This window comes from Periplaneta americana, chromosome 8 (genome assembly GCF_040183065.1).
Source record: "Periplaneta americana isolate PAMFEO1 chromosome 8, P.americana_PAMFEO1_priV1, whole genome shotgun sequence".
In the NCBI taxonomy this organism is placed as follows: domain Eukaryota; kingdom Metazoa; phylum Arthropoda; class Insecta; order Blattodea; family Blattidae; genus Periplaneta; species Periplaneta americana.
Genome location: NC_091124.1, coordinates 3,737,701 through 3,755,794, shown reverse-complemented (window position 1 = coordinate 3,755,794; position 18,094 = coordinate 3,737,701). Strand labels below are relative to the sequence as shown.

At 36.5% G+C, this 18,094-nt stretch overlaps 1 protein-coding gene across 2 annotated transcripts in view; it reads left to right on the top strand.

Moving 5' to 3' along the window:
* Nbr (exonuclease mut-7 homolog) overlaps positions 1 to 18,094 on the top strand; it is a 54,626-nt gene that overhangs the window by 11,391 nt on the left and 25,141 nt on the right. For both annotated transcript variants that reach the window (XM_069832271.1, XM_069832272.1), the window contains exons 3-8: positions 428 to 565; positions 2,473 to 2,687; positions 5,907 to 6,109; positions 10,681 to 10,862; positions 14,439 to 14,631; positions 16,745 to 16,913. In XM_069832271.1, the coding sequence (XP_069688372.1) occupies positions 428 to 565; positions 2,473 to 2,687; positions 5,907 to 6,109; positions 10,681 to 10,862; positions 14,439 to 14,631; positions 16,745 to 16,913 (1,100 nt within the window). The remainder of the gene's footprint in view (positions 1 to 427; positions 566 to 2,472; positions 2,688 to 5,906; positions 6,110 to 10,680; positions 10,863 to 14,438; positions 14,632 to 16,744; positions 16,914 to 18,094) is intronic.

The window sequence follows — 18,094 nt, the reverse complement described above, 5'->3', positions numbered from 1 at the left end:
CTTGCAGGACTCTGGTCGTGAGTTCGAATCTCACGTCGCTGTCACAATATTCACAGCTACCCTCCATATCTGGAGGCTGTCTCCTTGATCCGCAACCTGAGGACGTGCCATGTCGTGGGCATTTAGAAATTTAATTTCCGATGTTGCAAATTTAATGTGTTGTCTTGATTCTTTGCCCAGAATGTCTTCGAAAATATGCACCGTAAGTGGCGGTGACTCCTCGTGAATCACTCTGTACTATTACGTGATTTGACAATTTATGATTATTTCTTATTGTTTACTGATTTGCTTTTTGCTGGAGTTTTCTTAAAATTCAAGTAGTTTGAGGCCCAAATTTTGGAACCAGGTGCTTTGAGTCAAGAAGCTTTGCAGTATTTATGGGAAGCAGGTGCTGTGGAACTAGCTAACACTGCAACTGTTTTGACAGGGAAGAAGAGCGACGCGGTGACATTGATGCTACACGAGTACTTCGCGTCTGCCCCCAACCCATACGCTGCATCGCTGCACATCATGCGCAACTGTGAGGAATCGCACCAGAGCAAGCCGACATCTCTGTCATTCGCAGGTAAAAGTGTTCCATCCAATAGAGACGAATTGTCAATATCCACTCCTTTGGGACAGAACCTCCTAACTAGGGCCTGGATTTCGGTGACTTCATCTTCCTCCCAGCAGGTTACAGTACATCCTACCTCTTCCTGGGCCATCCCAGGGATCTCCTCCCATGTGGGCTGTAAGATATCACCCTAGGGATTCTTGTTTTGGCAGGCAGTTGATGTGCTGCAACCATTTATACTGATATTGATGAATATAATTCAGTATCGATTCCATATTGAATTTACGTAGGATGTCTTCATTTCTTATATCGTGGCCTACTGTCCTGTGGATGAACATCTCACTGGTAACAATTCTTTGTTTGTCTCCAAGTTCTAGAGTCCAGGCTTCACTTCACGCCCATAGCAGAGAATAGGTCTAGCTAATGTTTTATATAGACGAGTGCGTGCGTGTCTTTGGAGAAGAAAAGGTTTCATGACATTGTTAAATATGCCTAAGCATTTATTGAATTTTACAAGTTTTGTTCATATTTATTTTGATTCTGTCAAAGAGACAGTGATTTCGTTGACTTTGCATCTTTTTTCTGATGTTGCTAGGATGGTGCTGATGCTCTGTAAAAAATAGAATCACAGCTCATACCAAGTGGAGTGAAGTGAAACCATCTTTGTAGTATTTTTTTTTTCAAGCAAGGTTTTTGTCATCTTTGGCTAGTTTTAAACTATTGTCAACAGTATCTCACTATAGGTTTTGATTTATCTAGAGAAAATCAAAACTCGAGTGGGATAATTTAAAAATTATCTGTAGTAATGTCACGAGAGGTCTGAGATCTGCTGATGTGTTGCTGCACAGTGAAGCCATCTCTGTATAGATAGACCTAATTAAAACACGAATTTTATTACGCCATACGGAAGGCAGTTTGATCAAAGACCTTATTATTACTATGCAAGGTATTTGAGTTTGATATGCGATGATGTTACATAAATTTGAACGTCTATTAATTCTTTAATTTCAATACAAATGTTTTAAGCTACAATTTTATAGGTTACGTTACCTGTGGAAGCAGGACCAATGTCAGCTGTGTCTTATTTCGACCGTTACTTACAATCAGTGCTACACGAAAGCATTTTTTATAGCTCGACAAACGCATTCTCGCTGTAATGTGTAACGGAACTGAAGCTGCATCTACACAGTTCAATATTTCAATCGCGTATGCGTGCAATCTGGGAAGAATAGAATCAAGTTTAAAAGGTACGTTCAATTAAGATGCATAAAGATTTTGTGTCTACATGGTGCGCCATTTTGAACGTCGTCTTCACTGCGTAAATATATTAATTAATATTAAATATCAATCTTGCATTCACTGCTTTAAAGTTGAAAGAAAAGTTTAACCGTGTAGTTGCATCTTAATGTATTCATGATCATCAATTTACGGGGAAACAGTTGGCGACGACTAAACAAAAGAACGACCATGCGATAAATTGATAGCGATAAATCTAGCTGCAGAAATTATCGCAAAGTCTGACTGTGATTGGTTGGAATTCAAAATTTCATTACACTTCATTGGTCGAAAATTGACTGACGTCATATAAACGAAATAGTCATATATAATTTTAATATATTACTAAAAAAAAAAAAAAATCATACAAAAATGAAGAGAGAAAAATTTCCTCATTTGGAATTTTTCATGAAGTTACGTTATACACATCATGCAAATTTGAAGTGACTCTGTTAGAACCAGAGTTATTGCACTTTGAAAAATGAAAAATGTAGAAGATTTTGTTCTGCATAAATCGGAAGTAACTTGTAACTTTTGTGCGCTTATCCTTCGTGCATACCAGTGAATAGAGATCATCTCACATCAATTTAAATTGTAGGTAGGAGCATTAATTGAGTACATTTAATTTTAATTGTCTCATTTAGTGATGGAAGAGTTTGCAAGATGGATATCAAACAAGCAAACAGAGCTGAGCCACTTGTTAACTGCTGACATAAAGCTGGAAGCTTTCAATGTCGCCACACTGCAGCGTAACCATTCCTTGAGCAAGATCATGTACAATGTCTACCAGCTGGCAAGTGATAGAGAGCTCTTCATACCTTCGATTGAAGAGATGGTGTCGAGGAAACAGTATAAAGAAGTGAGTACGACTTTTACAGCACGTAGCAGTAGATTCTGATGTGGCGACGTTGTGGGCTCTTCCACATTTTGTTCATGCACTCCTAAATTGTTTTGAGAGAGAAATAAACCTTGGAGGATTACCAGTAAACAGAAAGTCTACTTTGAACACGATGTTGTTTGCAAATGATCAAGTAATTGTAACTACCATATTTACTTGTGTAATAGACGCACTTTTTTTTTTCGATTTTTATAACAAAAAACTAGAGTGCGTCCTTTATGCGAGAGAAAGAATTTAGTGGGGGGGGGGGGAACGTATTAAAGGTGCACCAACTCGAATGCTGAAATAATCAATAAAATATGTAACAATATATTGGCCGTGACTAATTTATATATCAGTTGTGTTGCACTTAAGACGGTCGATAGTTAGGAGCAGTTGTATAAACAGATGATAACTTGTAACAATGAATACAGCGACAGTTTAACAAGACACTTTATTGTTATTGGCGGCCGGGTAGCTCAGTTGGTAGAGCAGCTGGCTACGGACTGGAAGGTCCGGGGTTCGATCCCAGGCGGTGACAGGATTTTTTCTCGTTGCCAAACTTTCAGAACGGCCCCGAGGTTCACTCAGCCTCCTATAAAATTGAGTACCAGGTCTTTCCCGGGGGTAAAAGGCGGTCAGAGTGTGGTGCCGACCACACCACCTCATTCTAGTGCCGAGGTCATGGAAAGCATGGGGCTCTACCTCCATGCCCCCCAAGTGCCTTCATGGCATTGTACGGGGATACCTTTACCTTTTTACCTTTATTGTTATTATTAATACTAGCTTGCCTCATTCACTGGTACCATGCATTGTTTAAAAACTTGAATTTAAACATAAGTTGTGCATCAAATCTTACAGCTTTCGATATTATTAAAACTATCTTTGTTTAAAATGAGATGCGTCTATTACGTGGGGAAATTTTTTCTTTAAATTCTAACGTGAAAAATTGGGGTGCGTCTATTACGCGTGTAAATACAGTATGTCTGCCAGTACGTTAATTTGCTGTTTACCAATTATGCCAATGAAATAAGCGAATAAATTAATCTGACTTAAAATTTGGAATGTGATTAGCATGTAAGCTAAGATAATCAGCATATTGAATTAAAGTGGTAATACCAACTGACTAGCAGGGACTAGCCACACAAGGAAGTGTTCGGCGAATTGATATCATTGCCATCAAGAACAACTCGGCATACATTCTCGATCCCACCATCAGATTTGAGACACATGCAGATCAACCGCATGAGGTGGACAGTGAAAAGAAACGGATCTATGAACCAACAATCCCGTTCTATAAAGATAAATATAGCCTGTGTGATAGGTCTGATGGTGGGAGCACGAGGTACCATACCCTCGTTCTTTGCCAACAAATGTAAAAACCTGGGGCTAACACACAGCATTGTGAAGGAAATAGCCATTAGTGCCCTCAAAGGATCGGTTCAGATATTGAGAAATCATTTGTATGGGAGTGATAATGGAAATTTAAAGTTATTTTAACCGATGGCTGTTGATTGGTTTAGATATCAATGCCAATAAATCCATACTATAATTTTTCTCGCGGTATATGGCATTCAAATCATTATAACCTATCTGATATTTTGCCCCCCTTAACTGTAAATGAGCACAAATGCTAATTAGGTGAAAATTTTTCTGACATTTTGTATATTCGATTCCCTAACTGTTTCAAATGTATATCATTTTACCTTTTAGGGTTGTTTCCAAATTATATGTAATACTCTTTGTCAAATCTGGCAACCTTTTCATAAGGGAAGCTAAATTTATTATTATTATTATTATTATTATTATTATTATTATTATTATTATTATTATTATTATTATTATTATATATGGATGTACTTTTTTAAAAAGTAAGTTTCCCCACTAGAACTGTGCAAATTGCTCTTAAATTGTCGTTTTTTTTATTAAGAAACATTTTTTTGTGCCTGCTATAAGTTGTCCTGGAATTCACACCCCTATACTGTTTTCACTGTAAGAAAAATCTTATTGTAAACACAAGCACGTTGCTGTCATACCCGTGGTTGGCTCCCAGTCGAAACACTCACACGCAGGAATATATAGTTCGTATTTGGAAACCACAATCTTGTATCATTTGAAAATAAAAAATTGAATTCTAGTTGTTAAATACGATGAAACATTTAACTTCATCCTCAAAATCTGTGCTTCATTGGCTGGTCATGATAATATCTTTGAAAAATATTGGAGTGCAAGAGGTCAAATGACTTTATTGTCAAACGCCTGGCATTAGAAAACAACAACAACATTTAACTTCACTCATATGTAAAACGCTATGTAAAAGAAAAGCTACTTTTATATTTTGTTATTTACCATGAACGCGGATGAATACCAACAGTAGTCCACACCTGTGGAGTAATGGTTAGCACGTCTAGCAGCGAAACCGGGTGGCCCGGGTTCGATTCCCAGTCGGGGCAAGTTACCTGGTTGAGGTTTTTTCCGGGGTTTTCCCTCAACCCAATACGAGCAAATGCTGGGTAACTTTCGGTGTTGGACCCCAGACTCATTTCACCGGCATTATCACCTTCATCTCATTCAGATGCTAAATAACCTAAGCTGTTGATAAAGCGTCGTAAAATAACCTACTAAAAAAAAATATACCAACAGTAATACCGAGGTAGTCTGTTCTTGTAACATGCTGGCATCACTTGAGCTCGTAGTTGTTCACGTAAGCACGTGGTACTGAAGTATGGCTTCTGTACCCTCAACTGCCCATTGTGAAGACATAAGACTTAAAAATAATTTAATTACTGTAATTATAAAGTAAATGTCTCCTAAGCAAACGAATGCATAGTAGTGAGGTTAGGCCTACTTGACGAGTAACGGGAAATGTTTAATATGAAACAGAATGTACAACAGTAGGCGGGAACACGTACTGAGAATCTATGGCGCCAAACAGCGGCCAATGAAGCCTCATTTCAGTCACGTGCTATTGTTTACATTAGGATTTTTCTTACAGCGAAAAGATTATAAATTGGGAACCGTAGCTGCGGTGTTGCTGGTAGGAGTGAAGTGTCGATAACAGTTCCATTCAGAAAATATGGGGTTCAAGTTACTTGCTATGATCACTACCAAATATGTTTGGAGCTTTCAGCAGAATCATCACTTTGGTTTGTGACCTGCATGAGGCACAGTTGTAAAGCAGCTGTTGAACTGTGCTTGCAGGCGTGTCAGAGTGCTGCGCTGCTCGAACTCCACCCGCATTTTGCGGTAGAAGACTTTGTGATCCCGTTAGTGTTCCAAGACAAGTTGACCGTCGCTGAAGAGTTCCTCGCTGGCAGCCCAGAACATCAGCGACATCTTGTCATGTTTCTGGACAGCCTGCTGGGGAAGAGAAACATCAGATCCGAAGCCGACTCCATTATCAGGTATGTATGTATGTATGTATGTATTTATTCACACTGCAATGGGTATATACCCGGTGGCAGTGGTAACTAATTACACTCAATAATGACAATAATAATGAGATTAGAGGACTCGAGACCAGCCATCAGAGTCCTCCGATATGAACCAGGGGGAAGTAAACGAAGAGGAAGACCAAAGGTCAGATGGGAGGATGGCATCAGGGAGGATGCCAGAACTATTGGAGTTAAAAACTGGATGAGTGTTGCTAGAAATAGGGATGAATGGCGGAAACTCCTATGGACAGCCAGGACCCATGATGGGTTATCGAGCTAAGGATGATGATGAATGACAATAATAAACTTATTAATTAAAATACAATTAATAATACTAATAATAATAATAATAATAATAATAATAATAACAACTGGGAATATACTAAATTAAATGAAACGATCACTTAAAATAACATTTGAAATATTCTAATTTATATCTTAAAACTAAGATAGAACTAAAACCCACGAGTATATGTTCATATCTGCACAAGTACCTTTCAGCACTACACTCATTTCGCTGTCAACTCACTCACTGCACTGGAACTACGACACATTTCACTGATTCTATCCTGATTTCACTAACCCTTCAAAAACATTTCACTGTTCAAATACTTTGCACTGCCACTATAAACTATAAAGCTTCGCTGACAGGAACACGTTTCACTTACACAGCACACTTCACTGACACAACATACTTCTTCACTGATACAACACACTTCACTGACACTACATACTTCTTCACTGATACAACACACTTCACTGACACGACATACTTCTTCACTGATACAACGCACTTCACTGACACTACATACTTCTTCACTGATACAACACACTTCACTGACACAACATACTTCTTCACTGATACAACACACTTCACTGACACGACATACTTCTTCACTGATACAACACACTTCACTGACACTACATACTTCTTCACTGATACAACATACTTCACTGACACTACATACTTCTTCACTGATACAACACACTTCACTGACACAACATACTTCTTCACTGATACAACACACTTCACTGACACAACATACTTCTTCACTGACACAACACACTTCGCTGACACAACATAATTCTTCACTGGTACAACACTTCAATAACAACATATCATTTACACCCTTTAACTACTGTGTATAATTACCGTCTATTAGTAAGGTCCTTAAGCCTATTTTTAAATACATTTTTGGTTGTTGGTAAAGCCTTTAGTAAGTCTGCAGGTAAAGCATTCCAGTCCCTGATAGTACGATTGAGAAAAGAAAACTTTCCAGTGTCCGTCCTCTGCCTTCTTTCCCTCAATTTATAAGAGTGGTCGTTCCTTGAAGAGTAATTTGGCGGCTGCAACCTATTTTTTATTTCTCTCCAGGCAGGCTCACCTCTGTATGTTTTGAACAGTGCGCATAATCTAATTCGCGTTCTCCTGTCCGTGAGTGTGTCCCATTTTAATGGCGAATTTTTCCGACAACACTTAAGAGCCCGTTTTTGAATCTTTTCCAGTGTCTTAATATGTTCTAATCTGTAAGGATCCCAACATGCAGCACCATATTCCATTACTGGACGTACTAGTGATTTACGATCTTCATTAAAATCACTTCAATTTTTCGTGCAGCGCTAAGTAGTAATAGCATTTATGGACTTCAGTCCTGATGTAGTTAAGCTGCCAGATATGGCTCTGGCTTCTACTAAATTTTTTTTTTTGGCAAGATCAGTCATGTATTTAGGAAAACATTAGGTATCAGTTTTCCTATATCTTTACTACAAAAGGGGAATCAAATTTCTATTACCACTGCATACCTAAACATAAAAATTTTCCATTGCCGCTATAAATATTTCATTTTTTATTTCAAAAAGTATTCATTTAATATAAAACCCATGGACTATTTTGTTAACCACTGTATATGTAGGGTGTCCCAACAAGAACGCATGATTTAATAACGTGAATAAATGCAATAGAAACAGATGACAAAGCAGATAGCAGTGCCGCCAACCCAACAATAACAAAATATTGTTGGGACATTGCACCATTTACTTGTTGTTGGCTTGGTGGCACTGTTATCTGTTTTGTTGCATTTATTCACATTATTAAATCCGGTGTTCTTGATGGGACATCCTATATAACATGTAGTAAAAGTTGCATGTTTCTAGCATCAAAATTGTAAGAGCCTTTACACTTCGAACCTGAGAAAATATTTTGCAATTCATTTTTAATTTTCAGAGAAGTCTATATTGTATCTTAAAAGTATTTATTTCAGTCACTGACTTCACAGCATATGTTTAAGGTGCTACACCTTTACATTACATATTTAAAAGACGTATGAACGTTTTCGTTGGTCTACGCCAACATCATCAGATACGAAGTACATTTCAGCAATATCAAAGCTCTCTACATAATATCTACAAATACAGAACATACTTAGTGGCATGCAAAATGAGACATATTAAAAACCAACATTGCTGTGATACACATTGACATTCTATATGACTGTCTTGATTGTCACTTATTTAAAATACATGTATAGATTACAAAAATATTGATTTACATATATATATATATATATATATATATATATATATATAAATGCAAGTCTTCACATATGAGATAATAAAATTACATGATTTAAAAGTAATAAAAATAATAAAATATAAAACTAGTCCTCACACAACCACCATATAATCAACATCTAAGAAGGCACGTCTACACTGATTCATTCTGATAATTGACTTGCGCCATATCACACGTTCATTACAATTACAGTATTGGACATCGACAATACATCGCCATATTTGAGGAACAGCATTACCGACAAAATCAAATATACATCATTAATCAACATCAAACAACCCAACGTATAATACATTGGCATTTATAAAACCATATAAACTTGAAAAATATTCAAATAATTACGTGACACAAACCATGATACATACGTTTCTGAATGGTAGAAATATATATATTATTGTGAAACAGAAATAAAATATAATAAATGTAATTACTGTAATTTTGCAACTCTTCACATTCATAATTTTTATCTTAGTTTTATATTTTATTATTTTTATCACTTTTAAATCATGTCATTTTATTATCTCATATGTGAAGACTTGCATATATATATATATATATGTAAATCAATATTTTTTGTAATCTATACGTGTATTTTAAATAAGTGACAATCAAGGCAGTCATATAGAATGTCAATGTGTATCACAGCAATGTTGGCTTTTAATATGTCTCATTTTGCATGCCACTAAGTATGTTTTGTATTTGTAGATATTATGTAGAGAGCATTGATATTCCTGAAATGCACTTCGTATCTGATGATGTTGGCGTAGACCAACGAAAACGTTCATACGTCTTTTAAATATGTAATGTAAAGGTACAGCACCTTAAACATATGCTGTGAAGTCAGTGACTGAAATACTTTTAAGATGCTGAGAAAATATGCTGAAAAAAAAAAGTGTAAGAAAACAGCTTGTAAAATTTGCATGGAATTGAAGTTAAAGGATGCAGTCATTTATGTATTTATTTTTCACAAGAAAACGAAAATGCGATTTTTGACTGAAAATTACCAAAATTTCACCCACCTCCCCCCTTAAGAAGTTCATCTTCTTTTTCTATAGTTGCGCTATTGTGCAATGCATAGGTATACCCACTTGCCGTCAAACTGCGAACACATAGGTCTCCACAGCATATATACAATGAATATAAAAGAAATATGTCCATACTCTCTATCAGGACGTGAAAACTTACTTGGAATGTTATATTAAGAAACTACGGTGCATACTTGTAAAGACCAGTTTACTTCCTATCCTGTCACATGACTTACTTATTTACTTATGGCTTTTAAGGAACCCGGAGGTTCATTGCCGCCCTCACATAAGCCCGCCATTGATCCCTATCCTGAGCAAGATCAATCCAGTGTCTATAATCATATCCCACCTCCCTCAAATCCATTTTAATATTATCTTCCCATCTACGTCTCGGCCTCCCTAAAGGTCTTTTTCCCTCCGGCCTCCCAACTAACACTCTATATGCATTTCTGGATTCGCCCATACGTGCTACATGCCCTGTCCATCTCAAACGTCTGGATTTAATGTTCCTAATTATGTCAGCTGAAGAATACAATGCGTGCAGTTCTGTGTTGTGCAACTTTCTCCATTCTCCTGTAACTTCATCCCTCTTAGCCCCAAATATTTTCCTAAGAACCTTATTCTCAAAAACCCTCAATCTCTGTTCCTCTCTCAAAGTGAGAGTCCAAGTTTCACAACCATACAGAACAACTGGTAATATAACTATTTTATAAGTTCTAAATATAAATAAATAAAATTCTAAATCCTGTCACGTGACATGCATAGTAAATCCCAGCTGTGTGAGCACTATCCACTCAGGCCTAAAGGCTGCTTAGTTTTTCGATAGTCTTTTATTGAAGCTCCGCAGTTTTGTACTTGTCTGTCTGTTTTGGAGATCTAACTAAGTGCACAGCTGAGAGCAGGTTTCAGTATGAGCTCAATAAGAAGACTGTTTGATTTCGCAGGAGGTTGGATATCCCTGACGTGAAGAAGGACAAGCTGTACCACAAACCTCTGAGCAAACTGGTTGCTAGGTTAACGAAGACATACAACTTGCCACCTGAGAACTGCCCAAATCTGAATCAGAAGAGGAATGAAGGTGCCCTCCAGTTCCTCATGCATAAAAGATACGTGGAGAACACTTTGGGTGAGTTGCAACAATCTAGCGCTGCAGTCTACTATATACAGTCACGAAGCTTGGGATGATTTTTTGCAAATCTCGCGATAGTTGCTAGCCGCTTGGAGCGCTGTGAGTACTAGGAACAATAGACTGTGCCACAGCCATCATGATCTAATACAGGCCGTAAGGCAGACCATGTGACTCGCTTAACCTGATCACGAAGGGCGGCGTTTCAACCATATAAATTAGTTGGAATGCATAAACAGTAACATATGTTTCTCTAAAATGTAGTGTAATTCCATTAATAAAATTTAAAACAATGATTATGACACACTTCAGACATCATTCACTTGCGAGTTAAGGTGTAATATTATTTTTGGTGTGAAAATTACGTTGTTCGTATGTGTAATACCTGCCTTTATTTCGATTAAATATTGCGAAATTCCTGTACATTCATTTATGCACGATTCAATAATTTTCATTTGCACCACACGGATATTTAGATATGCTGAAATATAGGTTATGTTTACTGTACCAGTTGCCACTTTGTCTAAATTTAGTGATCTCCAATGCCTTGCCATTCATATGGAAATATTATAAGTATGTTTACTATATTTAACTTATATTCCTAAAGTCGCAATCATACATTATAATTAAGCATAATGTCATGCATATTTAGTAAGTATTAAGCTTTGTGACTGTATATACTAGACTGTGCTAGCGCCGTGTGATGTTCATAAATACTGATTTCTACTTTTTGATAGTACTGGTACATATTTCCAGCATTCCCACTGAAGTGTTGGATACATTTGTTCACAATCAATATGTACGAGTCAACTCATCCTGATATAATGCATATTGTCGCTTTTAATCCAAAACCTCGTAACTCCAGAAAACATTTTTCAATTACAACAAAAATATTAATGGTGCGTAAGCAGGTGCTTTTATAAAATATTGCTACCAAAACTCCGCGTTAACCATTAGATTTTGTGTTAATAGAATAAAACACCAAAAACTCGTATATACAAACATTAACTAAACTCTATCATTCCAATGCACGTGGTTTTGCATTTTGTCATTTGCTGAAAATGTTGTTGTTTTCTAATGCCTGGCGTTTGACAATAAAGTCATTTGACCTCTTGCACTCCAATATTTTTCAAAGATATTATCATGGCCAGCCACTGAAGCACAGATTTTGAGGTGTTCCGAATCCATTTCTTGGTTTGAGTTGCACAATGGGCAGTTAGGGGACTGATATATTCCAATTCTATGCAGGTATTTGGCCAAACAATCATGGCCTGTTGCCAATCTAAATGCAGCTACAGACGATTTTCGTGGTAAATCTGGAATTAACTGTGGATTATAATGCAGAGAGTTCCATTTTTTCCCTTGAGATTGTGTTACCAAATTTTGAAAATGTAATATTTATTCTTCTATTAATGTCTAATATTTAATATTTTGCAACTGTTGAGCCTAAAACCTCGATTTCAGCGGCCATTATGAGGTTTCGGAATAACAACAATATGAAACATTGGCTTTTATGAAGAAATGAAAATAGTTATTTGAAATTGCTAACATAAAATGGCAGTCAACGCAAATGATATTTCATCCTGATAGTTTTACTTTCTCATTACACATAGAATGTACTGTGATCCTGAGATATATTGATTTCAAAGTGTTAACTGAAATGTTCACAGCATTTTTCAAATTCAGAAATTGTTTTTGGCATGCATGTCATCTGTTTGTATGCACAACAATTTCTCTTAAGCTGTTGCAGATATCTTACAGTATTTCCAGTTGCAGACATAATTCTGTACAAAGAAATAAAGTTGTTGTTGTTTTCTAATGCCAGGCGTTTGACAATAAAGTCATTTGACCTCTTGCATTCCAATATTTTTCAAAGATATTATCATGACAAAGAAATAAAGTGTTTTGCTTTATTTCGTAGTGGTTGGCTCTAAATCACATACATGTACCGTCAACGGGGGTAACATTGGCCCATTAAGGGTAACATTGGCCCAACAGAGATTACATATTTGAATTGTTATATCTCTCACAAAATACTGGTAGGAGCTGCCATCTATACAGTACAGTTGAAGCTACTAAGATATACCACACTTTGAGGGAGATATAAAAATTCAAATATATATTCTCTATTGGGCCAATGTTACCCTTAATGGGCCAATGTTACCCCCGTTGACGGTATTTAAACCTTACATTTTTTGCGTGAGGAAGTCATGAATTTAAATAATACTTAAATTCTTTAATTTTGTGGGATTTGGAAACTTAACTGTTCACACATATTTATTTAACAGTTTATCTTAAGTAAATAAGTAATAACAATTTGAAAAAAAGTAATTACAACCGATTATTTTGAGAATATCACCATTTTGTACTATTTTTGCATATAAAGTTATAGTAACAATGATATTATATTTTATGTATACATTCACGTGTAGGTACTGAATTTGAACAAAACTCATCCAATAGTTTATCTTATAATGAAGCACAGACAGTGGCAACTCTCAGATTAGAAACAAAAGACTACGTCTCGAACATTTATCAAAATACAAAAGAATTAAAAAATATAAATACTATTGATACTCTATATAAAACTCTAGTTAGGAGTAAGCTAGAGTATGCGTCTGTAATATGGTCATCTCAGTTCCAGTCCCATCAGATGCAAATAGAAAGGATACAGAAAAGATTTTTACGTTATTTATATTTTAAAAAACATTACATGTCGTCTTATGACAAGCAAATTTCATATATTTTTGAATTTAATTATAAAACTTTAAAATCTCGACGATTAATAAATAGTCAAATTTTACTCTATAAGACTGTTAACAGTACATTGAATAACTGCGATTTTCTTAAATTCCTTCAGTTCGATGTAAAAAAAAACAGAATTACGTCATAGGCAACCTTTTGTTATTCCCATTCCTAGAACTGTTTTCTTCAAGAACTCTCCATTGTTTGTTATGTGTAATACTTACAACTCTCTGTCTTTAAACTGTGATTCTCAATTAGATTTCAGTTTAACAGTCGAAAAATTTCATACAATATTAAAAAGAATTGTATTTCCTTAGATATTTAGATTATGAAGAAGTTGTTGTTGTTTTCTAATGCCAGGCATTTGACAATAAAGTCATTTGACCTCTTGCATCCAATATTTTTCAAAGATATTATCATGACCAGCCACTGAAGCACAGATTTTGAGAAAAAATGGCAAGTTGTAGCCGATTTAAGTGAACACCATATTTTAACAATTATGAAGAAGTGTATTATAATGTTTTTACTCTAGTTTTTAAATAATTTTGCATCATTATATTGACATTTGGCACTATATTAACTGCAATATTATATTCTAGCATCTATTATCGTTATGTATTTTCTTTCTTTCGTTTGTGTTTTTTTTTTTTTCTTATTATGTATTTTGTGTATGTATCTGTGTAAGCCACGTGTACTTGGAAGCCTGTTTCTGTTGGTGGTGGATTTAAATAAATATATGCAGCCTTGTAAGGAAGCCAACACAACTCTGAACATGGACGCGAAGTTTAATGAGAGGGGTTGGCTGATGTCACTGTACTGTTCTTATCACAGGTCCAGAGAGCTGGCGCGAGATGGTGAGGGAAGCAGTTGGGAACAGCAAGGACCTGCAGATGGAACTCGTGACCAGCGTCAACAGCTATGGCGACCCTTACGAAGCTTTGTATTGGGCAAGGGTGTACGGCGTTCCAAAGGAGAGACGGCCTTACAATGTGCGCATGCTCCAAGACGAAGACCCAGACATCAGGTAAAATTCCTGTGAGTGAGAGTTGTGATTCTGCATCTTTAAGACAGTGTGTGGATAGTTCCATCACGTTCTGGTATGGAGAACTGTTTGCACTTTATTTTTTTCGATAGTTGGCACTTTCGGTGGGAAATGTGTATTTGAAAACTTCAGAAACGTGATTTTTCTTCATATAAATGCAAATAAAATGCAACAAAACACATGACTTGAAAATGCCATGTCATTGGTGTGACTCATAAAAACAGCTTTTCCTGGGGGTAGATGCAGTGAATCTTTCCTGTACTTAATTTTTTCTTTTTCATCCCAATCAATTGTTTGTTTGTCATCCATTGTATAAATTTACTATTACATCAGTTCTTACTGAAAAGTACCACACGGAGAAATCTTCTGTCTGTTGTACAACACATCACTCTCGTCAGCTGTGCTTAGGACGCATTTTACACTTCACAGTGGTTTTTGCCTCTCAAGCTTTGGCGGACATGAAGCAGTTTTTTTTTTCTCTTTTATGAAAGTAGTTACTATATTATGTAAATTTAGCTGTGATAGATCTTCGGAATATGTATATGAACTTTCTTGTGTTAAAAAAACAACAAATCCATAAATTTTCTAGACATCACAATAACAAAAGTAGACAACAAACACACATTCAAAATATACAGAAAACCAACAACAACACACATACACAACACATCCAACCACCCCACACAACACAAACAAGCTGCATTCCGAACAATGGTACACAGACTACTCAACATACCAATGAACCAACAGGATTACAACGAAGAGCTAAACACAATCAAATACATAGCACAAGAAAACGGATACAACCCCAACATAATAGACAACATAATACGTAAGACAAAACATAATCACAAAAAACAGAAGAATACAACACAAACACAAGAACACAAAAAATACATCACACTAACAGACGAAAACAAAAACACACATAAAATTGCAACCTCGTTCAAGAAATTAAATTACAACATCGCATACAGAACAAATAACACTCTACAAAAACATCTCAACACACAAACAAACAAATACAACCACACAGGTGTATACAAACTCAAATGTAACACCTGCAACAACTTCTACATAGGACAGACAGGCAGATCATTTCAAACACGTTACAAAGAACACATCACAGCCATAACAAAATTACAAAACACCTCCACATATGCAGAACACATCACAAATGCTAACCACACTCACAGAGACATCAACACAGACATGGAAATACTGCAGATCCTACCAAAAAGCCAGAAACTCAACACACTAGAACAATATGAAATATACAGACACGAAAACACACCCCAACGATATTCTCAACACACAACTCAATTTCAAAGCACACACACTCTTCGACTCTACACTACGAACGCACCCACACAGGAAACAAGAGGCGCCAAGACCAACAACGACCAATTCCGAAGATGACCGAAAGTAGGTCGAAACATGTAAACAAAGTACGTTAGAATTTAACACAAGAAAGTTATACATATTCTGAAGTGATACAGTGTTAAAAGTTGTGTAATCATGATGTGTGATAGATCATCGGATCGCCCCTTTTTGAATTCTTCACCAACTCACTTCAGAGTCACACATAAGAAAAATGAACAATCTGCATACAGCTAATACTGCAGTCAGAAAGCGAGCATAATCTGAACCACGGCCAACTAGATCACTGTGACTGCAGATCTTGTGCTGTAATGTTACGTCCGTGTCCGCATAAAGTACAATTAAATTAATCAAACCATGTGCATGTTCCCCCTAATTAAGGATCATAGAAGAAAAGTGCATTCTGTATGCTTTCTGTTTCTAGTTGAAGTTCATTTTTTATTTTATTGGGTTATTTTACGACGCTGTATCAACATCTTAGGTTATTTAGCGTCTGAATGAAATGAAGGTGATAATGCCGGTGAAATGAGTCCGGGGTCCAACACCGAAAGTTACCCAGCAGTTGAGGTTCAAATCAGTGTTTTGTCCTTACTGGTCTTTCATCATTGAAGGTATAATGATTATCATAGCACTGAGGGTGATGGATCCTTCAGTCTCACAGTTGCCTCTGTGATTACCTGCACTCGTGACTGTATTGCACTCACTCACTCCACAGCCAGCAGCAGGGGGCAGCAGCCGTCGTGCCTGGAGGTGCGCAGCCTGAGCAGGAGACGTGGGACGATGACTGCACCCAGATTGTGTACCACACGTTGCCCCTGCCTTACGACAACATTGTGCTCATTGACTCGGAGAGGAAATTCGAGCGTTTCCTGGACTTCTTAAAAGTACGTGATGTTACAGTCTAGCTCGGCTTCCCAACTCTGTGTAATTAGTAGCAGTGTGGTCACTGAAAACAAGCACTTTTCAGTAATAAAGTATAATGAAAAAAAGACCCTTATCTTCTGTTGGAGATATAAACATCCTTAAAATGAATGAATGAAATAAGTATAATAATCCTTCAATAACTGTCTTTTTAACCTAATAAATAATACAAGAAATTACATTAGGTCATTACACAATCAAATATGACTAGCGCTTTCGCCAATTAAATGGCATCTTCAGGTCTAATTAGCATATGGTAATGCTTTAAGCATAAAGACGTAGGTAAAAAGCAACATAGTAAAATATGATGAATTGCATGATGTGAGATAATTAAGACAACATTACATGAATAACTGTACAATCACAAAGTAATGTAATAATAATCACTTCCCTTCAGGGGCGGACGCAGGATTTTTTTTCGGGGAGGGATTTGAGGAGATAGTAAAAATGGAGTAATGACAAATAAGTTTATATACTCATAATTTGTTTCCGAGTCACAAACATTTACAAGTTGGCCTGAGTAGCGTAGTCGGTATAGCCTTCTGTGCTCGAAGTTGCGGATTCTACCCCAACCCAGCTCGATGGCATTTAAGTTTGCTTAAATGCGACAGGCCTCATATCAGTCGATTTACTGGCATGTAAAAGAAGTCCTGAGAGAAAAAATTCCGGTACACCGGCGACACTGATATAACCTCGGCAATTGCGAGCGTTATTAAATAAACCATATTTTTTAATTTTAACATTTACAATGACTGCAATACAAAAACAATGACAGAATGACATTTACAGAAGAAGGCGACGAGGCTTCTTAGACATTTCATCCAGTACTTCATGAGCTTTTATTTCTACATTTTTATGTATATACATCAAGGCCAGTCCATTTAATCTGTCTGCTCCCATCGTGCTCCTCAAGTAAGTCTTCAAATACCGCAATGTTGAGAACGACCGTTCTGGTGTTGCTGTAGTTACAGGCAACGTGCAGAAAAGTTTCAGTGCCTTGCGAGTGCAGGGAAAAATAATTTCATTGCACCTGTTCAAAGATGATATAAAATCAGTAGGTATTAGGTGAAGATTTTTCTGATCAAGGAAATTTCTTCTCCACATCTTCAATTCATTGAAGAAAGACTCTGGTGATGCAACAACA